The sequence below is a fragment of the Coturnix japonica genome, chromosome 15 (genome assembly GCF_054131305.1).
Source record: "Coturnix japonica strain WE chromosome 15, WE-NBRP24, whole genome shotgun sequence".
Taxonomy (NCBI): Eukaryota; Metazoa; Chordata; class Aves; order Galliformes; family Phasianidae; genus Coturnix; species Coturnix japonica.
Genome location: NC_140677.1, coordinates 12,897,125 through 12,919,313, shown reverse-complemented (window position 1 = coordinate 12,919,313; position 22,189 = coordinate 12,897,125). Strand labels below are relative to the sequence as shown.

General features: G+C 46.1%; 1 protein-coding gene across 25 annotated transcripts in view; it reads right to left on the bottom strand.

The window, feature by feature from the left end:
* CARD19 (caspase recruitment domain family member 19) overlaps positions 1-18,779 on the bottom strand; it is a 66,420-nt gene extending 47,641 nt beyond the window's left edge. The window contains exons 1-6 of one of the 25 annotated variants that reach the window (XM_015874812.3): positions 18,581-18,779; positions 11,562-11,704; positions 10,211-10,364; positions 7,269-7,328; positions 5,272-5,343; positions 410-3,971 (exon numbers count right to left, since the gene is read on the bottom strand). In XM_015874812.3, the coding sequence (XP_015730298.2) occupies positions 3,859-3,971; positions 5,272-5,343; positions 7,269-7,328; positions 10,211-10,364; positions 11,562-11,704; positions 18,581-18,596 (558 nt within the window). In that variant the 5' untranslated portion in view covers positions 18,597-18,779 and the 3' untranslated portion in view covers positions 410-3,858. Of the gene's footprint in view, positions 1-409; positions 3,972-5,271; positions 5,344-5,724; positions 5,913-7,268; positions 7,329-8,017; positions 8,405-10,210; positions 10,365-11,561; positions 11,705-13,428; positions 13,576-15,398; positions 15,575-16,181; positions 16,346-18,580 lie in introns of those variants that run through there. The other 24 variants (XM_015874816.3, XM_085516522.1, XM_085516523.1 and 21 more) reach the window with 24 other exon arrangements.
* Positions 18,780-22,189: the final 3,410 nt, after the last annotated feature.

Sequence of the window (22,189 nt, the reverse complement as noted above, 5' to 3'; positions counted from 1 at the left end):
AGGGGGAGACCTCTAATCCAGCACACCCAGCAGACACGCTCCAAAGGAGAGCAATGGCTCAACCACAATGCTCTTGTTCATTGCCACTTGGCAAGACTCCCCTTGAAGCTCACACACAAGAACAGGCTGATAACAAGCCTGTCTGCATGCTCTTTCTACCTGCAGTCCTTTTAGGGGTGGTCGAGGTAACCCCATCTGAGCCACCTCCTGCAATGCAGTTATAGGTCCTCACTGGCCTCAACAGGCAATGATCCATAGGGCTGTCAAACCAGCACCAAGCCAGGGCTTCCCACATGTCCCACAGCAAACTGACCACTGGAGAACAGCGGGCAGATGGCTGCCATGAGGACGAAGTGTGTTGGGGTCCTTCTGGAAGGGCCAAAGCACATCACACCACACACAGCAGCGCTTTGCTCAGTACAGACTTTATTACAGTTTACATGGCCAGCTTCACCACGTTAAAAATAACAACAACACAAATGCCATTAATTTTTACAGAATTTAAGAAACCGTATGTGAAGATAAATGATTACAAAACACAGGCCCTGTGCAGTGCAGCAAACCGTTGTTGTTTCTTTGCATAACAGCAAGACTTGATCACACAGCTAGGGCAAGACATGTTTCCAGAGTAACTTTTGTGTATGAAGAACAGCAGTAAGAGGCATATCTAACTGCAGCTTTTAACCAAATGCTTTAATGTTTTCAAATTATTACAGTATTAAGAAAAAAAAAATACAAATGAAAGAGCTTAAGTAAGGCAACTCTGCCTAGGCAGCTTCCAATGCTGCAGCAGCAGCTATCGAGCAGCCCCGCATGCCCTGCAGTGAATCATCACTTCATTAGAGCCCTCCCTGGCAGGCACGCCAGCCGGCACCAAAGCACTTTAAATAGCAGGCTGCTTGCACGCAGAGCTGTGCACAGTGACGGTGTGAGCTGTCACCTCGTGTCCCAGCTCTGGGGATGCAGACAGCCCAGCCTGCCTGAGCTGCTCGGCCTGCCTACTCACTGCTTGGGGCTGCCCAGCAATCCTGCTGTGACCTCAGCAGCGTGAGACAACCACGGGCAGTTCAGCTTTGCTTTAAATCAAAATGCCCATTCATGAGAAAAAAGCAAGGAAGGAAGACTATTGGGTAGGTAGTGGGACAGCAGTGAGGGGCTGTTCCTCCTGGAGCTGCTGTGAGCCCTGCTGGCACAGCCCTGTGGGCACTGCTGAGAGCCTGCAAGCTTCCACCCTTGGAGATGTCATTCTTCCTGCCCACCTCCTTCCCCAGAGTCATGTTTGTGGATGTTAGAACTGCTGGGCTCCTCAGCCCATGCAGCTCCTAATGCTGTAGGAGGAAAGCAAATATTTTTCTTCTCCAACCAGAGCTGCACAATGTGAGAGGTTAAGCTGAAAACAGGACTGCTTTCTATTAGCTCCTCTATGCCTACCGTATATTTACCACAACATTTGCAAGAACAGCCTCCATCCTCTGCACACTCCTACTGTATTTTGCACATGTGGGACAACTTCCCCCACACACAGCTAGCACACTCCCAAATACCAGCACAGCTACAGCAGCAAACACAGCTTGACTTGACAGCTTGAGCTGGGAGTCTACAGCAGTACAGGCTCACCCAGGCCGTACGTAATTTACTTAGAAGAGCTGTGCTTGCCCAGAAGGACCTGACTCCCAAGCAGGTACATATGTACTTCCTTCAGGAACGAAGTCTCCCAACATGCTCACCTGCAGCACTCTGCTCTATCCCAAGGAACTACAAAACACCTGCTGAAGCTCTGCTTGACTTCTCGAAACCTTTTGTAAGGATTATGACAGTGCAGGGAAAAGGAGGGAAAGGAACCAAGTCATTGCTTTCTCCAGAGACTACACATTACACAAACCTATGCACATAACAGTTCTAAAGCTTGCCTCACTTCTTAAACTAAAAACTAGCACTGACAGAGGAACGGATAATTTTCTGTTCTTTGCTGCCAGGTTGTTACTAGTATTGGGATGAATCCAAACTTGTTCTTCCTCCCAGCCCTAGCCCTGGGGACAGCTTGTCCTGGCATTTTTCCTAAGAGAGATCCTCATCTCAAACAACCTCAGAAGAAGAAATACAGCCACAGCTTTCAATAAACTCTCCAATTCTCTGTGGTTTTCAAGGCACAAGGAAGCCTCTTGGCCTAAGTGAGGGGGAACGCCACATGCAACTGCACAGCCACTGCTCCTGCTGCAGTTCAGACAAGGCACTGACAGCTTCTTCAGGCTTCAGCAACAGTTCACAACAATTTGCAAACTGTTATTTAAGGGTGAAGTGCTGGATAACCCCAGCAGAAGGAACCTGCCTACAGCATTATGACCTCCGCTTTTGCTTTGAAATGAAATGTGACTGTTGAGAATATCGCAGATAATGTTTTCATGTAAAATGGAGTACTGTTCCTGTAATGATGTTCCAGAGCTGGGTTCAAGGCAAAGACTTAAAACCCCTTTGGATTTCAGAGCTATTTTTTCTAGCCCCTTTAAAAGGTGCCGTTTATGGGATTAAAGCAGCAGGGGGGAAGGTAACAGTTAATTCCAAACTCTATAAATTATGGATGGTTTGTTGGAGGAAAAAACATTTTAAACATAAAGAAAGGCACAGCAAATAGAACAGGACATGATTAAAGCCCATCCCAAGATGGAAGGCAGCACAGCAGCAGCTCATGGTGCAACTCAGGCAGCAAAGCTGTTTGGCAGTGCTACAGGAAATGCTCTCACCTCCGTCTTCCTTACACTCTTGAGCAAGCAACTGAAGAACTACCCACCTGACAGTGCCACTTCCCACCACCATTTGTATTGAGCTAGGCAGGACCATGGTTAGAATCATAAACACTGCACACTTATCTGTCTCCCTGAATGTCCCTCGAGAACTCTGATCTTATTCTGTATACTGAAGATGGTATTTGCAAGTTTTTCAGGTTCCAAGTTACAGATGAAAAACATAAAACTCAATGGCATTATGAGCAACCTCAAGCTCTTCAAATAGGATTTTTGGCCATTAAAAAATAAAGTCACAATTTGATATCCTTGCAAAATGCTGCGGATTACTTCAGTTTCTTGGACGTACAGTCCCCAAAACACCCCACTTGGAAAAGATAAAGCTAAATCTGAAAAGTCTCCTTCGAGTGCTTCAGATCTGACCTTGCAGTCCCCAGAACATTCACAGGCTGGGTGCTGGCCTGAACAAGCTCCAGTGCATTCAAATCATGATGAGCACAAGCTGAACAAGGCAGGTGGAAGGATGCACAAACAGGAGGACTACAACACATGGCAAGGACACATGTATGACTACGCATACAGACGTAACTGGCACTGAAAAGCTTTGCAGGAGCCATTGCCCACCTGAGCTCAGGTAGTAAATATAAAGGATCCAGACAAAACAGACAGTCCTGAGATAGAGATCAATTTCTTATTAAGGCTTTGAGTGCATGTGGTTTGGTGTGGTTTTGGTTTTTTTTAAGTGCTTTTCTTAAATTAATTATCATAAAAGACAGGCTAGCATTCTTTAAACTGTTGTGTTTCTTCATTCCAGTATAAAATACACATATTCAAACCCATGATCAGATAGGATATCGTTTCAGAGTTTGTATTAAAAATACTTTTATCCAAATGATAAATATTTTAAAATAAGCATTTACAAAAATAAATGGTCCATTCCCATAAGGAAGGACATATATAGCTGAAAATCTGAATACATCTTGAGGCAACACAATTATTGATGAAGCTAGTTAATAAAATCTTTGGTATGAGAGTATAGTACATTAATATTCATGCACCGTTGTCTTCCCTTGGCAGATACACTGTACAGATGTCTAAGTGAAGAGGCAGCTTTTCCTTAATTTCTGGAGATGTCTTCCAAATACAACATACAAATATTTCTAACATGTCTTCCTATGATAATAGGAGAAAAACCCAAGATTCTCCTGGATCTTCCTATGACTTTTGCATCTAAAACAGAAATGAAGATGGGAGGAAAGAGAACAAGAACACAGTTAAATTTCAGTTTAGCTGGTGAGCAGCATCTACAAAATATAGAAATCAATACAAGAATTACTCTAGAGGAAAGCCTGTTTCCTTCAATATTGCATACATTGGCTGCCAAGGCAGGATAATGATGAATACCAGCACTGCTGCAATTTCACACACAAGCAGGAGGTTACTGAGCTAGGGATGGCAGCAGCTTTGCACCCAAGCACAGCCCCAGGACCTTGCACTGGTGGCTGTTAAGAGTGGGGGAATAGAGACGCTGCATAGGTAAAGGAATGAAAAATAAAAACTGAACAAAAGAGTCTTGGAACAAAAGACTTCGGGAGATGTGAGGACTTGGGAGCTATGGACAATTAACTGCAATCAAGGGAAGTTATAGGAAGTTTTTTGGGGTTCTTTTTGAAAATGCTGGTACTAATCACTGATAAAGGAAGGCAAGGGCAGCTAAGGAAGCACAAGGGTTAGCCTCAACGGCCTAATGGTTCTCTTTTAAGTCTTAAGCCCTGTCTCCAGGGAAAGTCCCACTGAGGGACTCGGATCTGGGAATGAAAGGGATCGCAGCCCAGACATCAGTGAGCTGGGGCTCCGGGTCAGGACCTGCAGCCCACAGCTCCGGGAAAGATGTCAACAGCAACACCCAAGTGTGACTGCTGTGAGCAGGAAATGAGGAGCAGATGGCATCAAACCAACATGAAGTTTGAGTTCTGCTCCCCACCGACTACATGAAGACTGACACCTCCCACACTGCAGGGGAACAAAAGGATCCCTCTGAACAAGCTGCTCGCTCCCACTGGTGCTGGCTCACCAGGGTCAATCCAGGAGCACACCTTTCTGCTAAGAGTCACTCTGTGAGAGCAGCAAGCAGGACTGGGACATGGACCTGCACCATAAAGCAGAAGCAGGGTGGACACCACACCAAGTCCCAGCTCTACAAACACTCGTGGCTCCCCATAGGTTTGGGCCTGCCTTCTGCCTCTGCCTCGCGGCTGCTGGGAACCATGACCCACTGCCATAGCAACAGGAGCTCACATGATAACTGCCTTTAAAAAGAGCCCCTATTTGTGGCCTCCTCTGTCGACAAATGATCCATTATTTATACCTCGGTATGTCTGAAATACAGTTTGCATCCTAACCTCATTAATGAATGATGACACCTTGACCCGCTCTATTAAGTTAGCTGTGTTAGACTGAGAAGCGCGCTGCTCTCCCTGTCACGTGCTGAAGTAAGGCAATCAACAGGAAAAAGACCAGGGTAGATTACCTGAGTTACAGCAGTACCAAAATAAGGCAAATCCTGCTGCTGCACTGAAACAGGCGAGGAAAAACACCGGGCCTAGAGGAAATAGGAAAGGAAACCCATTAAGACAGAGCAGAGCACTGAAAGTTTATCCCAGTTCATAAATCATCAATTGCTGTTAATATGCATAACTAAGTGTATTCAAATGAGGTTAACACATTCACAATTATGTATGTGCTGTAGCTAACGTACTATGAAGAACATTTACTGTATTGTAATTAGTTTTATTACAGGTACTTTGACACCATTCACTGTTCATCTCTGCTCAGCTGTGTTCCAGTCAATGAAAGCAAGAACCTTCTGAGGCATTTTCTTAGCCTAAAACGTGGTGCAAAGAAACCCTTTAAATACAACAGAACAGTAACCAGATCACTGGGACATAAGCCACACAATGCAGCGTCTTACTTCACAACTTGCCTCTGTTAGGTCAGTGTACTGCCCACGGGGAAGGAACGTTGTGAAAATACACCACAAGATAACTCCAATTCACTACAGGTGAGTTTTTAGGGTCTTGTTTGTTCCCTTTCTTTGCCTTTTGTCTAGTACTGAAATTGCTGCTCTGAATCCTGTTGCTCCACTGGCTTCAATCACACCTCAGCATCTTTCTGTACAACGAATGCAGGATCAGGCTCCATTAAAACAACAGATGCCAGAGAAGGAGAACAGAGCCAATGCCAGAAGCCCAGGCACTGCCAAGCATCAGCCCTGTTTCCTTGTTTGCGATTAGCACACAGGACTCACTTGATCTCTGTAGCTATATATCTCACTTATTGCAATAGCATTTGCACACGCCTCCATATAAAATGGAACAGGAAAGGACCGTGTGTGATTATATACATACAGATGTTCTACAAATGATGCTTTCATGACAAAAGCGAATATTCTCGCTCCTGTTTACAATTCTGAAATGCAGTGCCCCCACATACCTCAAACAAATCTCTCATTGGAAACACTGCTTTAATGTGTCTGCCTGGAATTACACACAGCTTCATGCTGATGCTCAGTATTGATGTTCAATGGAACCTTTTTAATTCATACTTATCCATTAACAAAGACCTCAGAGATTTATATCTGCCTTTTTATCATCTAATATTCTATTTGTATTTATGACTTTGCTATGAATACACGTGCATTTAAACTGCACCTGTCAATTTAAGGATAAATGAACTCCAGACTAATGACTGAATGGAGCCAACCACATGAGAGTATTCAAAGAAATAAGCACCCAAACAAAACCACACCATGAGTTAAAACGTGTCTTTGCCCTTCATTTCAGACTTCTCCCGGGGCACAAACTGACACAGAAACGTATTTTATATGAGGCTCTTTCGATCTCTTATAATCAAACGGAAATTTCTAAATAAAACATCAACTAAAACTTAAGTGAGAAAAAAAGTCATGATGAATTTCTTTCAGTTTCTTTTGTTCTTCAATTCCTTTTCAAAACATCTTTTAGTAACTAAAATTACTGACTTCCCTGTAATCTGGGCAATGAGAAAGGAAGAGGAAGTAAGTTTAACATGTTATTCTACAGGAAATCTATTTAAGTTCACACTTGCTCATCTTCAGTCTTTGTTTTCTAAGGATTTGTACTTAAATTGGAAGCTTAAAAAGAAAGCTATGCAACAAAATAGATGGCCTTGTACAAAATCACAGCAGCAGGACAGTCTTTACTATTCAAGCATTGGAAAAATCATAGCAAATGAACAGCTTAGCAAATGAACAACATGAGTAAAAATACCACTGTAAATATTGATTAAAGTCGGCTCTTGAATTTCCTGGCACTGGCTGCCTTCAGCAGCAGCTCAGTGAGCTTCCCTCCATTCATCCCACTTAGATGGTGACAGAAAGGATATCGTAAAACAAACTACGTTACACGAAATGCAAATTACATAATAAAATAAACTGCATCATCATCTGAAAAGCCATTCCGTAAAGTGACGCTGTACGCATTTATTTACCCCTGTCATTTAGCATACATTTCTCCTTGTCATTGTCTATGTCTGCAGAATCTGTGGTTTCTAGAAATAAAAGCAACACATCAGAAGTTAGTATTCAGCTCAAGCAAACACAAACATAATCAGCACATGCAAAATACCACGTTGCCAAAAAATACCTCTTTTTGACATGAAATATTAGCCCTTCCAAGAGTAAATCATTGCTACAGTTACATCTGGATATGTATTGATCAAAAGACAGCCACAGGTCATTTGAATGCACCATGAACAGCTGTAAGCAGTTGCAGCAGCACCTCCCATCTTATTAAGCCCTGACCACAGGAGGAACCTCACGCACAGCAGCATTTGGATTCACACACAAGGGACGGACTGAAAATCTCTGGCACATTTGAGTACTTTGGAGCAGTCAAACTGCTTCCCAAGTGAGGAAAGCAGGAAGTACTTCTTCCATAAAGCCAGAAACTTGTAGCGTAACACATACAAAACACTTGTGAGCCAAAGCATGCGCTAATCTGAGAACCTCCTGATTTAATGTATCACCACCCTTTCTGTTCTTGTGTAAATCTCTGGGCATGGGAGTATCTGGCAGACAGAGCCCTCAGAAAACACTGCTTGGCACACATTACTTATCCAAATTCTGCTCTTGGCTGAATAAACATACAGTCTCTTGAAATCTGGAGGGACTACATACCAACATTTGGCATAAGTGATTTTTGCCTCTAGATGACATTTTTCTGTGAACTCGAGTAGAAAAGGAGGCTGACCTTAAGATTTCTGAGAGTTATCAGCAACGAAGCCATTTAGTTCAAACACAAGAATTAAGAAGGCAGCAGTATTGATAGGTCTCTTCCTTTATTTAGAGACCTGCCATGAAGGTGTACTCCAAGCTAACCTTCAACATTCGTAAGACAAAGGAATAACAGAACAGCCTTTGGAAGTGCTTGAGCCAGGACAGGCATTTAGACTCTCACTTAGGCATGCCAGGATGAGGGAGAGGACACTAAGGAAGCTGCTGTGGAGTAAAGTATCCAAGTAGCATCTGTGCTTCACTGGAGCAGGCCCATTTCTGCACATCTTCCATCCCACAGGGAGAACAGAGCAGCAGCACTGCAACCACTTGGCTGCACACATGGGAGCTGCTGAAGGAGAAAGAATTGCTGCAGGGCCCCCATGGTGCACACTGCCTAAATGGCAATCACATGCAGCCTGCGTGTTCTGTGGGCTATCTCCAGATAACCTAGCACACAGTTCCTCACACTTCCAGCTCTGCACTCCTGGCAAGCTACCACTGGGCACAACTGAGCAGATCCGTTATCCTTCTAGCTCTTCTAGCTCATGTCAGCTCAGAGAGAAATAAAAACATTCTCTAAGTCACATGGAAAACCCATTTGGCTTCAGTAGCTCCAACAGGGTCCATGCCATGTGCCTTCTCCACCCTCTAGTGGGAACTTGGAGACATTGCTGAACATCTCACTTCCAATATTATATTTGAGGCAAAGAAACTTTGTTCTTGAGCAAATTTTGAAGGTTTTTCTACACATCTACAAACTCCAGTGTGAATTCTGTAATGCACTGCGCTACCTCTTGCAAAATTGAGTGGCTACTCCTACAAATAACATTTGAGCAACACAAAACTTGTACGTGCTGGAGGTCTGAAGGACAATGCCTTTAACATTCAAAATGATTCAAGGTCACCTAAAGGAGAAATAAAAGCTTCTGCTGAAAATGGAGCTTTTTTCTGGAGAATTGTTTTTTTATGGTTTTAGCTTAATATGCTGCACAAATGTTCATCAGCCATTCAGCACATTTGTTTTAGTTACAGAACTCATACACTGCAGCAAAAGCATTATTGTAAACACTGCCAACAAACAACTTCCTTCTCAGGTCAATACAAGGGAACTGCAGAATCTCAGCATGTAGTAGAATTTTAAGTCACTTAATTGAACTTATTCTCACTGCTCTGAGAATGGTGACATAAGAGGGCACCAAGACATATTATTTAATGACCTATGACTGTTCCCTGGGTCTCTTTGCATAACGCAATAGCAGCCAACGGCTTGGGGGAACCACAATCAGTCTATTTTTACCATGAAGCCCCTCTAGCACTGTACTCAATAAGCAGTCTAACTGTGAGAAGGCCTTCACTCTGCCTATGTGGCTCCCTGAGTAAAAGCCCTTCTATTGGTCCTTAAACTAACATACTGATTACTATTGCTACACCAGCCTACAAGGTTGAGCATGCTTCAGCTCTAGCTAACAGCACTATGCAAGTTTCCTTTCTGCTGCTTGGCCAGGTGTAACAAGAGCACAACAAAGTGAGAAGAGTCACTGTCTCAACATCACACAGCCTCCAACAAGGGTTTTATGGGTACAGATGGCCTTGGGCCCAGCTGATTTCTCTATGGGATGTAGGGAAGATTTGGCTAACATCTACAGATAAGTCTCATTTTCAGAAATGGCCTGTAATTTTGTAATGAGTATGGCACAGTCCAGAAATAAAGGAGATATAATTTCTTCTTTGCTTTTGTTGGTGATAGTAGCTTTTGTTTTGCTTGTTTCTTTTAAAAACCTATTGACTTTCGAGGCAACAATTTGAATCTAACTGGAGCTTGACCCACATTGTTATAATTTCCCCTTGGCACTAACTGGGTTTCCAATAACTAGAAATCAATTGCCCAGTGAAGCTTTAGAGCTGTCAGATCATTTACAAGGACTTCTTATACTACAATCCCTTTGCAGCTTCATTAACTTAAACACAGAGCTTTTCCTCAAGCTGCTCAGGTCAGCCTACGCCAGCCAATAAATAACAAGAACTATGCAGTCAAATCCACATGTGGGAATAAATAAATAATCATTTAAATAATTTGAACAGAACAAGCGAAACGAGGTTTCATAATTCACTGATGAAGAAACAGACAACTCAATCAACTTACAAATCAACTTACTCAAGATTTTCCTGCTTGGCAGGTCATTATAAAGCTGTTCAGCATTGATCTGTAGGGCCCTGTAAAATTCCTGACAGTGTCTCTCTCCATTCTTTTGAAGGTGCTTTATCAGATCTGAGAGCCTGGTATGGAACGATGCCTTTGGATTCCTGAACTGTAAGAGAAGAGATCAGAAAAGAGATTACATCAGCTAGAGAACAATTGTACATTATTTTATAGCATGGCAGAGAATTGAGCCCATTTTATATTTCCATAAACAACAGGCCAGGAAATTAAGGGAACCTATGTATACATTGCATGGGACACTTCAACACGCTGAGCTCCATCTGGACAGCACCTCTTGATGGTGAGCATATTTTCTCTGCCTTTCCTCTTCCCCCCCCCCAGTAAAGTGACAGCTACTCTATATTTGATGCTTCTCCCCATTCAATTCAACACTTGCCACTCTACAATTTGATTCTGACAGCAAACAGCAAACATGAATAAATACCACACTGAATTTTAATGTTTTCAAGTTTTCCCTTGGTTGCCTAGTAGCGATTGCCCCAAAAGGTATTTTATACTGATGATATTAGTCACAATATTGGAGTGTTCATCATCCCAAGACTACACGTTTGATTGCTTCCAGCACTGCTGTGTACCCAGTGCAGCATTTATGAATTCTCATTATTCAGACACCATGGCAAGCAGCTGCAGAAGAAAGTTCTTTTTTCTATGGTCTGAAATATGATGAATTCTAGAAAACCTTACAAAGGGAAAGAAAATGTGCACCCTACCCACATCAAAGTGATCCCAGAGTATTTGGAAAGTGACCAAAACCATCCTCAGCAAAGCATTAGATTTCATACCAGTGCAGCAGATAACATTTGCAGTACATTTAGTTAGGATCAATTCACACTCTAGGGGAATAGGAATACAATGTGCCTGATACAACAGGCCTTATTCTGACAAAATTCTCACAAGGTCAAATGGATACAGGGGGATGGTACACTTTCCAAACTTTCCATAGAGTTGACAGAAATTTCCCTGGACCTATAGGAAAGCAGTTCATTTACGTCTGCTAAGTGTAGAAATTAAATTAAGCTGCTACCTACAGAAAAAGTGACTGATGTAGGCTGAGATGTTAGGGATACAGTTTTCTTAACATAGTGGCACACTGTGTGAAGACACATCTACTAACCCCAGAAGTGCTGAAATACCACCTTAAGGTCTGCTAATATCAGCTCAAATAAAGATGAGAAAGAACACACGAAGAGATGTGGGAGACTGTGAGCTCTCCTAATCCTGCGGGCAAAAGGCTCACAGAGAAACAACAGCATATTCAGAGATGGAGTAAAATTCATTAAATTACCTTTTCCGCTTCTGTATTGGTGAGAATTTGGGGGTAGACTCTGTTAAGCTGAAGAATAATTTTATCAACCACTTGCTCATTCAATCGGCTATTGCTTATAAGAAAATACATGTCGTGTTGCAGCCGGTGACAATACGACTGATCTGCAGACAGAAGAACACAAAGAACAAACCACAGTAAGTACTTAGCAAGCCATTTTAAATCGTGTACATTTCATTTTCCTAAGAGTGGTTAAATAGCTAAAATCCAGTGATTACCAGCACCTAATTATGGAAAGCTGAACTGTAGCACAGCCATGTGTTTCAGAGATCCATGCACTCAAAATTACAGGTACCCAAATCCCTGGCAGGGATTTCTGAATCTCATCAGATTCAGAAACGGAACTATCTGTTACAATGCCTGAAACAAGCATTAAAACACCTGACCTGCACGAGTGTGCTTCACCAGCCCCACCGGTCACCAGGCCTGGAAGTACACAAGTCACACCTGATCTGCACAGATCCCTCCATCCAAACTGAACAGAATAAGAACATGGTACTTTCCCCATACTTAAAGCACACACTCTGTTTTATGGTATTTTTTTTTGTATTTTGGCTACCAGAATAGACCATCATCAGCTCTCTGTGCCCTGTGATTTAGAGATAATAAACAGAAAAATGAAGGAAAAAAAGCCAGAAAACAAACATGTGATGCACTGCACCCATGCAAAGCCTCTGTCCTTTCTAAATCATGTTAACTTTGTTACATCCTCCTTTTTTTCTATGTGTTTGTAGCCCTAACTGCACTTACTGGAAAGGGTTCACAAAAATTTCCCATTAGGATCGCTGTGAAATAACAGCAAAGTTGCTCCCACTCAAATAAAGGCACATGGCTATGGATACTGCACAGAGCTGCAATTCCACAAGCACAAAAGTACTTCAATTCCATTCTTTCTTTGCATACAGACACGTATCATTTCCATGTGTTTCTAATTCCAAGCCTTTCTGCTGCTGGCTCTCAAGGCAGCTTTACAGCCTGCTGCTAGAAACACTCTGCACTATTTGCTCTGCAGTTCCCTTTTGCTGCAACAAGTTCAACGTTATCTGACTCAGGGCTGAGATCAAACACCTCTTCAAACCTGCCCATCTGGATGCACTTACAAGCAGAGGCGAGGGCCAAAAGATACTGACAGGGCGCTGGGCTCTGTCAAGCTGTCTGCCCATGCCAATACATTCTGGGGAGTGAGATGCACCTCCCTCGCTACCTCCTCCCTCCTCTGCATCACTTTCATGATCTGCAATGACTTTGGATATCACAAACAACTGTGTTCCTTCTGCAGCCTTACAAAAAGCCGGTGTTAAACAGAGGTCTAACATGCTAGCATAGCAATTTAACTTCAAAAAACAACATGACATTCAAACAACAAACCACAGCAAGCACCAAAAGAACAGCAAGGTTCCGACAGACTGAATGCATCTTAGTTTGTAAAATAACAGCAGCCCTGATGTGTCATCTCTGCTTCCCACACACTCCATTGCTGCCTCATCATCGCCGATTCCATGCAGGCGGCACGTGGAAGTCTATCAGCAGCAGTTTCAGCAGTGAAGCTAATTGTGACCAGCTGGAGATCACATTTAAGCTGCCATTCTTTTCTGAGAAGTCAGGAATACAGCGTGTCCTCACAGCACATCTGTACGCATTCACTGAATCATCACTGGTCTTATCAAGGGCTTTTTGCTGCCATCTGAACCCACATGCTCACACACTGCAGATTGCATTACACCGCATAAGCCTCACTGAGATTTTTTTGGGTGTCTCCATTTTCCTCCAATCTAAGCCAAAACACACAAGCAGAGAGTGAGTCAATGTCCCCTGAAGACAGTGCTACCTGTGCCATCCAAGGACATGCCTCAGGCCTGGCTCCAGCAGCTGTGTGATGCTCCCCAGCCCCATGGGATGCTCCATTCTCTGTGTCCTGCAAAGACACTTCACACACCTGTACCACTGTCTCCCCAGGCTACTTCACTCTGGGAGGAAGGACTGGGCACAAGGTTTAAAACATTCTGGTGAGACACCATGAAGCTCAGCGCCACCAGAGGGAAAACAACCCCCAGCACCTCCCCTGCCTCTTCTGAAGCCTGACAGCTCTCCTCTAACTGGAGAAGTCTTTGCTCAAACCACAGGAGCAATAGCCACGTTCAAGCTTCTGGTACACCAGGGAAGAGAGGACACACCACAGGACCATCAACCAGTGCATCAGCTGCTAAATTACAAAATAATAATAATTACATTAAAAAAACAACAACAACACACAACCAAATCATTGCTGATGTTAGTGGCTGGGATGCAGCACCCTGTCCAGGGGTGATAAGGATATCTGGAAAGCACACACGTGCATTTCAGACTCCCACGTGCTGCTCCACACAGCCCTGCTGGCCCCAGCCACCTCCCGTTCCCACCAGTGTCACCAGCAGCAGTGTGTCCCCAGACTGCTCAAGGAGATGACAGATACTGAGTGGGAAATTTAAAACCTCCATGTTATGACAACTGTGTTTCTAAGCAGGAGCCACACCAGCACTGCAAGAACCATCACTCTTTCGACTAGCGCTTGCCTACACAGCACTGTCAGCTGTCTGAGGCCACAGCCTGCAGCTCCACAGCTGGCTGCACAGCCCACAGGAGGAAGCAGGCACCAGTGGAGGGCAGCCAGCCCACAGGAGGGGTTGGAACTGGATGGGCTTTAAGGTCCCTGCCAAGCCATGGCATTCTATGACATGCCTCTGCTCCTCCTTCCAAAGGAGGCTTTCTGGCAAGAGACATCAGATAAATGCTGGGGACACCACTAGTGTAACTATCAGGTTACAGTGGCTGTCAAGAACTGCTTTGTAGCTTTGCTTTTGCTTATTCTTTCCTTAGAAGACTCCAAATTGCTTTCAGTATAAGGAACAACCAACAGGACAGTGCACACTGGATTTTGGTCTTTGTGTACGCTCTTCCATGTTCTACCTTTGCTGCTCTTTCAGATAAAAAAAATACACATCACCCTTAAACTGAACCCTTAAACCTACACAGAACACAGCTTAAAAAACAAAGAAGTTGCATTTCAAACTTGTAGGCCTGTGCTCAGCCCCTCCATGCTCCACGGCAGCACAGAACTGTGCTCCCTGCTCTAATCCCAGCCTGGGCCCAGGAGGCCTGAAGGAAGCCAAAAGCTGGGCAGGTGGGCATCCTCAGTGAACCACCATACTGTCTTGTACTTGTGATATTGCCTCTTACACCTCTGTATCTTTATTATGGTGTTGATCTCTGGTTGTTTCCCTTTAAAAGCCTGCCTGCTTCAAGTTAGCAAGCAGGCACATGAGATAAAGCAGATAAAATTTTACCACAACAAACAAAACCCCAGTACAACTCTCCATCCACACCATTCGTAAACATCAGTGTTAGAAACTCCAGTGGCATCTGCTGGGCAATGCAAGCACAGGTTGCAAGTTCCTGCAGAAATACCAACTGATTTTCACAAACACCACAAAGCTGAGCTGATAATTAAAACCTTAAAGCACATGACCAACAAAGTGCATATGTCTCTGCAGACTCCCTGCTAAAGCATCTCACCATAACGTAAGCTTTTACACTTATCTAGTTGTTGGCTTTCCCCCTTCAATAGCCCAAGAAAAGGGTGTGGAGGACTTAAGAAAAAATCTGGCTGCACAGAAGTTGCCCGAGATGATCAAACTGCACTGTTACCAAACCTCCATTCCCATAAGAAATGATGGTCTCCTCCCCAAGGCTGGAAGAGCTGAGAGGTGGGAGGCACCACACTCCCTCCAGGTCAACTGCTGCTAACTGTGAGTTCCTCACCAGACAGTGAGAGTCCTTGATAGCAGCCCCGGTAACTCAGCATTATCTGAGTGTCTTCTAAAAATAGAAGAAAGCAAAGCATTAAATGGCTCTTGAGAGTCGAATGTGATGCTTCTTTATACACTTTCCTCTAAGCTCCATATGAGAGGTAACCAGTGGGCCACTTGGTAATCAGGAGCACGGTGCCATGCAGCTGCTCGATACTAAGGAGCAGAAGACTGCAACCCGGTGTCAGCGGCACACTCCCCTCAATCACCGTGTGCCAGCTGAGGCGTGGGATCTGGCACACAGCTGCTGCCTCGAGGTGGGTTTTTCGACCCACATCCACTACTTACAGCGGAAAAATGCATACGCTGAAGTTCAAACCCACGCCTATTTCCATTCACTGACCACAAGCCTCAGCACAGGCTCAACGTATTCCGTTGGGATGGAGCCCTCGTGTCCCAGAGCGAGGCTCAGACACAGCCCGGCATCGCCACGCACTTGCCAAAGACCTGATGTTACGCAGCACCGCCGCTTCCTGGATGCCACCCGCAGCCCGGTGACTCACGGGCTGTGACTCACGGATGAAAGCCTGTTCTAAAGCTGCAGCAGCTGCAGGGGTGGCCCCGACACGGGGATCCCGAGTTTACAAAAGACAGCGTTGAGAAACGCGATGGCACAGGTGAGTGGCCGCACGCCAACAGAGCGCCCCGTGCGCTGAGCCCGGACACGCAGCCACGAGGCTTCCAAGAAAAATAAATACAAATAAACTTCCGAAAAACACACGAGACGAGCAGGCACCTCCAGCAGAATTACCCAGCACCGCTGCGCCGGGAGGAGACTATCGGGACGAGAGAGGCGACCCCGATGCGATGTTCCCGCAGCCCCCCCGGCCCCGCACTCACCGAGCATAGCGGGGCTGCAGCCCTTCCTGCTGCCGAGCGCTCCGGGGCCGCCCCGGGGCCGGACAGCACCGCCCCGTCCCGCTCCGCCCCGTGCCACCGCCCCCGTGCGGCCACCTCTGAGCTGGGGCTGAGCTGAGGCTGTGATGGGGTTGGGGTAACACCTTGACCCGGCGTTAAGCACCTTGTGAGGGCTGACGGCAGGAATTCCCACGTCCCAGCCCACAAACCCAAAGGTTTGTAAGGATTAACTGCAGAATTATCACGGCCACGATATGCTTTTTCCACAAACAGTTCAACTGTTCAAATCCCGGATATATATATTACTTCTACACGAGGAAGCACAAGAACTCTGTGTGTTTGAAAGCTCTCATTAGCACAACATTCCATAAACACTTAATTACCCGTTGAGGAGTGGATGCAATGTGCTATTCCTGGCTACAAACCCTGCAGAGAAGCAAGGCTGAACCTTGGCTTTGCAAATTATGATAAGGAGATACATTATTTATTACTGCAGGTTTAATTTCTGTTACTGAAAAATCGGACGTTTTTGTAATGTATGGGGAAAGCCCGCATCTTTATATGGCAAAGGTACAGAATGAGCTGTGATAGTGACTTGTACACAGCTCTCAGCTCCCAGCACCCCAGCAGAGCCTGAGATTGATCTGATGAAGGCAGCGCATCCCAAGTCCCTGTGGTACCCTCAGGTGTCACCCATCACTGCTGTGTTCTTGCCCTCCAGCCTGAGGCATCCCATCAGTGTTACCTCCCTGTGCTGTATGGGAGCTGCCTGCACTGCTCCTGCAGCCCATCTTGCCATGAGTACCTCCACTAACAAACAAGCCCTGTGATATACATCCCACACCTCCTCCCTGCAAAGGGAAGCAGCCTCCTGACCTTTAGAAAGCGTAGGAATATAGAACAAAAATCTCACTGAAGTATTTTTAATATGACAAAATAGGGTGACGTTTATAGTGCCAGTCCTTGAGAAAATGGGTACTAGCATCCAGAGTTTGTGCCATTTACCTCCAGTAAGTCAGATTTTCTGAGCAGCATGAAAGCAGATTTTTGACTTACTGCTATTATTACAGCACATAGGAACCTTGACCTTGTTGTGGCAACAGAAGGAGGCACTGTCACTTGACAGCTCCTTTCACCACACTCTTAAGGCTATTTCACCTCTGTTGATATATTGCAGCACTGGGATGGCACACACGGTGACACACGGCCCTGTCACATAGCTGTGAACCGCTGAGCTTCATGCTCTGCTCCAGCACATCCATGGCACCTCCACCAGCACCTCAAAGTCAGAACTGGAAACACCCAGTGTGGCACAGAGCAAAGCCTCCCCCGTGAATACTGAGCACGGGGTGAAGCAGAGCTGCCAGCAGAGCTGCAGCACACGCTGACTGGAGGTATTTTTGTCCCATCAGCTCTGATGATGATACAGGAACCAGCAGTTAAATATAGCTCCTGCTCACACCCATGGCACGTATACCACTGAGCCTCCCCTGCACAGGGTGGCTTGGGCTCAGGGTGCTGGGGCAAATGTGGCCATGCCCCACTCACAGCACTGTGCTGGAGCCTTGGCAGCACTGCCCACTGCATTCCCTTCTCAAGTCATCGCACCGTAGGATGATGTTTGTTAAAAGGGGCCTTAAAGGCCTCCAACCAGCTCCAACCCAACGATGGTGCCCGTGGCATTCAGCACAGGGCTGCGTCCCATCCTCAGGACCAGCAGCAGCGATGGGCTGGTACAGCCAGCTCCACAAACCCTGTGCGCTCTGAGGACAGATCCTGAGTGTTCCCAAAGCACCTGAAGGCAGCAGCTGCTCCCAAAGCTCCTGAGCAGTCTACCCGGAGCCGTTCCCGCACGGAGGGCAGCCGTGCATTTCCTGTCGGCTGATCCCAAAGCCGTGGCTGTTTCCTCCTGCTTCTTCCCAATCTGTTTATTTATGGAGTTACTTTATTTGCTAAATGTTACCCTTGCAACGGCAGCCCCAGCATGCAGCGCTTTCTTATTTATCCGTTAATTGTTACATCGCAATCCGACTTGGGATTTTCCCACGGCCGAACGGGAGAGAATCTCTGGCGGAACAAACTCAAGCCTGACTTTAACAAAGTCCCGTCCTTAAGGAAGAGACGCGCTTTAAAAGCTTCAGCTGCACGCTGTGCTCCCTCCGCCAAGCCTAAGCGCCCAGCACGCAGACAGCCCAGCGCACAAACTCCAACACCCCCGTTTTAACCCCGCAGCCCCCGAGCAGCAGCCCCGCAGCCCCGGGCCGGTCCCGCACTCACGGCTCCGGTAGAGCATGGCCCATGGGCGGCGCGGCGCCGCTCTCTCCTTGCGCCGAGGTCAGAGCGGCTCCGAAGCGAAAGAAAAAGCCTGGGGGGGGAGCTGCCGAGCCGAGCTGAGCAGAGACGTCCCCCCCCCCCCCGTCGCCGCCTGCGGGCTGATTGGGTTGGGCTTTTATTTTTCTCTCTTCCTTTTTGGCACTGCCGCGAGTCTCAGCTCTTCGCTCCCTGCTCAGCCCGGCCGCTGGTTGCAGGAGGTTTGTTACATAGCTTACAAAGATGCTCCATTGCTTGTACAGAGGATAACAGTTGGCCTCACAGAGGTCTTCAAAACCACGCAGCTCAAGATCTGATCCCTTTTAAAATAGAAATCAAATTGTATATGAGAAAAATGCTCAGCCCGTTACGTTCTCTTTCTTTATTTCCCTCTAAGATCCTCAAAGCACTGAATTGAACAGGTTGTCTGGAGAGGTGGAGGTGCCTCATCAATGCAGATGCCCAAGGTCAGGCTCGTGCTCTGAGCACCTGATGGAGCTGTAGGTGTCCCTGTTTGGGACCAGGTGACCTTTAATGGTGCCTTCCAACTCAAACTCTATGATGACTCTATGAATTCTTTGAAGGCAGGAAGCAAATAAGGCCATTTGGGTATCCTCCCCTTAAAAAGAGGTGTATAAATAAATGGCTGAGAGAGCTGTAAAAACTGACATGGAGCCGAGTGCTGAGCGCAGAGCACAGCCACTGCCCACACTGTGCTCACCATCCTGCTGAGCACCACCTGACTGGGCCAGGAAAGACAGAAGGGTGCTGTGCAGTCACGGGGTTGAGAGCGATGGGTGTAGCCTCCAGCAGCAGGGCACCTCCTGTGCAGGTACTGTCATGAGTACGGCCATGGGGCTGTGACCTTGAGCACACAGACAGCCTGAGCACAGACGTGCTGAAGTGCCAGAGACCCAGGAACAAGCTGCTCAGCTCTGCCTTATGTCACATGAACTTTCATTCCCCGCTTGCTGCTCTGCCAGAAGAGTTTCATGTTTCTCGGCTGCAGAGCATTAGCATTAGCTAGCGTGAGAGGAGACTGCTTCTGAAGCATCCTGCCTTGCAGAGGGCTGGGAACTGCAGCGTTCCCATCAGCTGATGTATTCTGGTTGCAGCAACAATAGCTATGGATTGTGGTGGAGTGACTCCATGAGTGCCTTTCAACACCGCCTCTGTAAAGCAGCCTTCTTTCTAACAGTCCTTAAAATACAAGTAAGAAAGGTCACCTCTCCCTATTACTGAGGGAAGGAGTGGCCCAGGTTCCTTGTATCACACAGAGATGCACATAGGAATCTCAGAAGCTACTGGCTGGAATGCTGCTGAGCTTTATGCTTGGTCCCTTTAAGCAGAGGATTCAATTACATCTACCATTCAACTAAAGTCAAAAAGTTGTGCTGTGTGTCATTGTAGATATAAAAAATAAAAAATTGAGCAAGCAATTTCCATCTGACATTAAGTTTTAGCAGGTTCACTAGTTCCTGTATTTCTAAGGCCTCACTGATGACCACTGATGACCCCAACCCCAAGCTGTCCCAGCCCCCAGGCTGATCCCCAACAGTGGGTACCCAGCTGAATGCTGGCATTTCCAGTACCCATGTGGAAAGCCCAACAAAAGCAACATTCACTCTGGGGCAGTGCTCTGGTGTCCATCCACACTTCCTTGTTCCACAGCTCCAAACAAAACTTTCCCCTTTTCCCAGCCACAGCAGACACCTCAGGGCCATATGGACATGGATAGGTAGTCTGGCAGTGGGAGCCAGACTTTCTCCCAGCCACATCTGCATCATCAAAGAAACCAGAGGGACTGTTTCTGTTGTTTGACACAGTCTAAAATTCCTCCCATCAAACACGAGAGTGGGACACCTACATATTCTTATATAGAGGCTCCAATTTTCACATCCAACTTACATATTCACCTTAATAAAACAAGCAGTGACAACTGCCAGGGCTCACAGGACCCAGCCGTTCTGTGCTGTGAGCCCTGGATGAGGGCTCCCCACAGGAGGGGCTCTGCCAGGGGTGGAGGGCAGGGCTCCATCCAGCACCGCATAGACACTGTGCATTCCCAGCACGGCAAACAGATTCTCTTTCATTTGTTTCAAAGAGTGGATTTTCATTTAAAAGGATGTCAGGATCAGAAGCTTTTCTACAGCAAACAGTGTCTCAGCTGGCTTAAAAACCAGTCCTTCTTCAGTACTTAGTATTAAGATCTTAAATACTGTCTCTTGGTTTTCTGCAAGCAGCCAAAGCTGAGGAGGAGAAACAGTGCAGAGGCCCCAGCAGAGCTGCCTGATCCAGGAGAGCCCAGGGCAGGGAAAGCAAATGAACAATGATCTGACAAACACTGCTGGCAGGTTTTTCATCTGCAAATCATCACCCTATCATCCTGCAATGTGCAACGATTCACTTCTGAACACCTCTGCAGGGAGGGGGGCTGCGTTGTGCTTGTGTGTGTAATTTGGGGTGTTTCAGTTGTTCCATAAAACGCACACAGAAACGCACTTCCTTTGGAGCAGAAATGGGAACGTGAACCTGAGATCACTGGCTGACAAGCATTCAAGGGTTAACTTAATAAACATGTGTATTTGAGCTTCTATTTTAGATTCTCATTTGCTTTCATCTCCCTGCACAGCACTCCTTTTCCTCCTAACAATAAATAATGTTTATGTGAGCAATAAAACCAGCTCCAGGGGGTGCAGCTATCATAAACTGAGCACAGTCCCAGAGGGAAAGGAGCCACAAATCTCATGAAAGACAGTATGGGTGTTGTTTCCTTATCTTCTTGTAGCTGTGCTGCCTCTTGGATTAGACACCTCAATAAATGACAGTGAGCAGTGCTCCACATAGAGGCACTGAATGTACCCAGCTGCACTGCTGCTTCCCATGGCCTTCTGTGCCAACTGGTACTTCAAGCATGCATCCTGTGCTCTTTGTGGCTATCAGAAGCACCTTTCCCCTGGCGCTTCTTGTGCTTCTTAACTCCCCCCTTATTAAAGCTGTTTTGCACCTTCTCCAGCCTCCCTCGTCCTTCACAATCTCCTGAAGCTGCAGCAATGATGGTTCAAATTCTGCTTCTCTAACTCTTTAGTACTTTTACTTCCATTGAGGAACCAGGTTTACCTAAACACCTGCTGTCTTCTTGCCTTATTCCAGGCTGCAGTGTCAGTGCTGTGTGAAAACACATTGGGTGCAGCAGCAACTCCTCAGGGCTCCTGGACCCGCTGGGAGTCTGGGGCTGTGCCCACCTGCACCACTCCATCCACAGCCTCTAAACACAGAGCAGCAAAATTAAGTAGTAAGGCCTCCCTTATGCAAAACGAGAGGGGCTTTTAATTTAAAAAAAAAAACATTTTATTGTCGTTCTATCATACCGCTGTGTAAAAATATGGGGGATTTTTCTTCCTGAAACGCTTACAGAAAACACAGGTTAAGGAAGGTGTAATGAACGTGTAATTATCACCAGTGAGTTTCTATGAGGCGAAGACACAAACCAGCTCCTGTTCCTCTCCAGAGGTACAGAAGAAAGACATGATGCTCTGCCACGGCCACAACACACAGCACACTGCAGAGAATGGC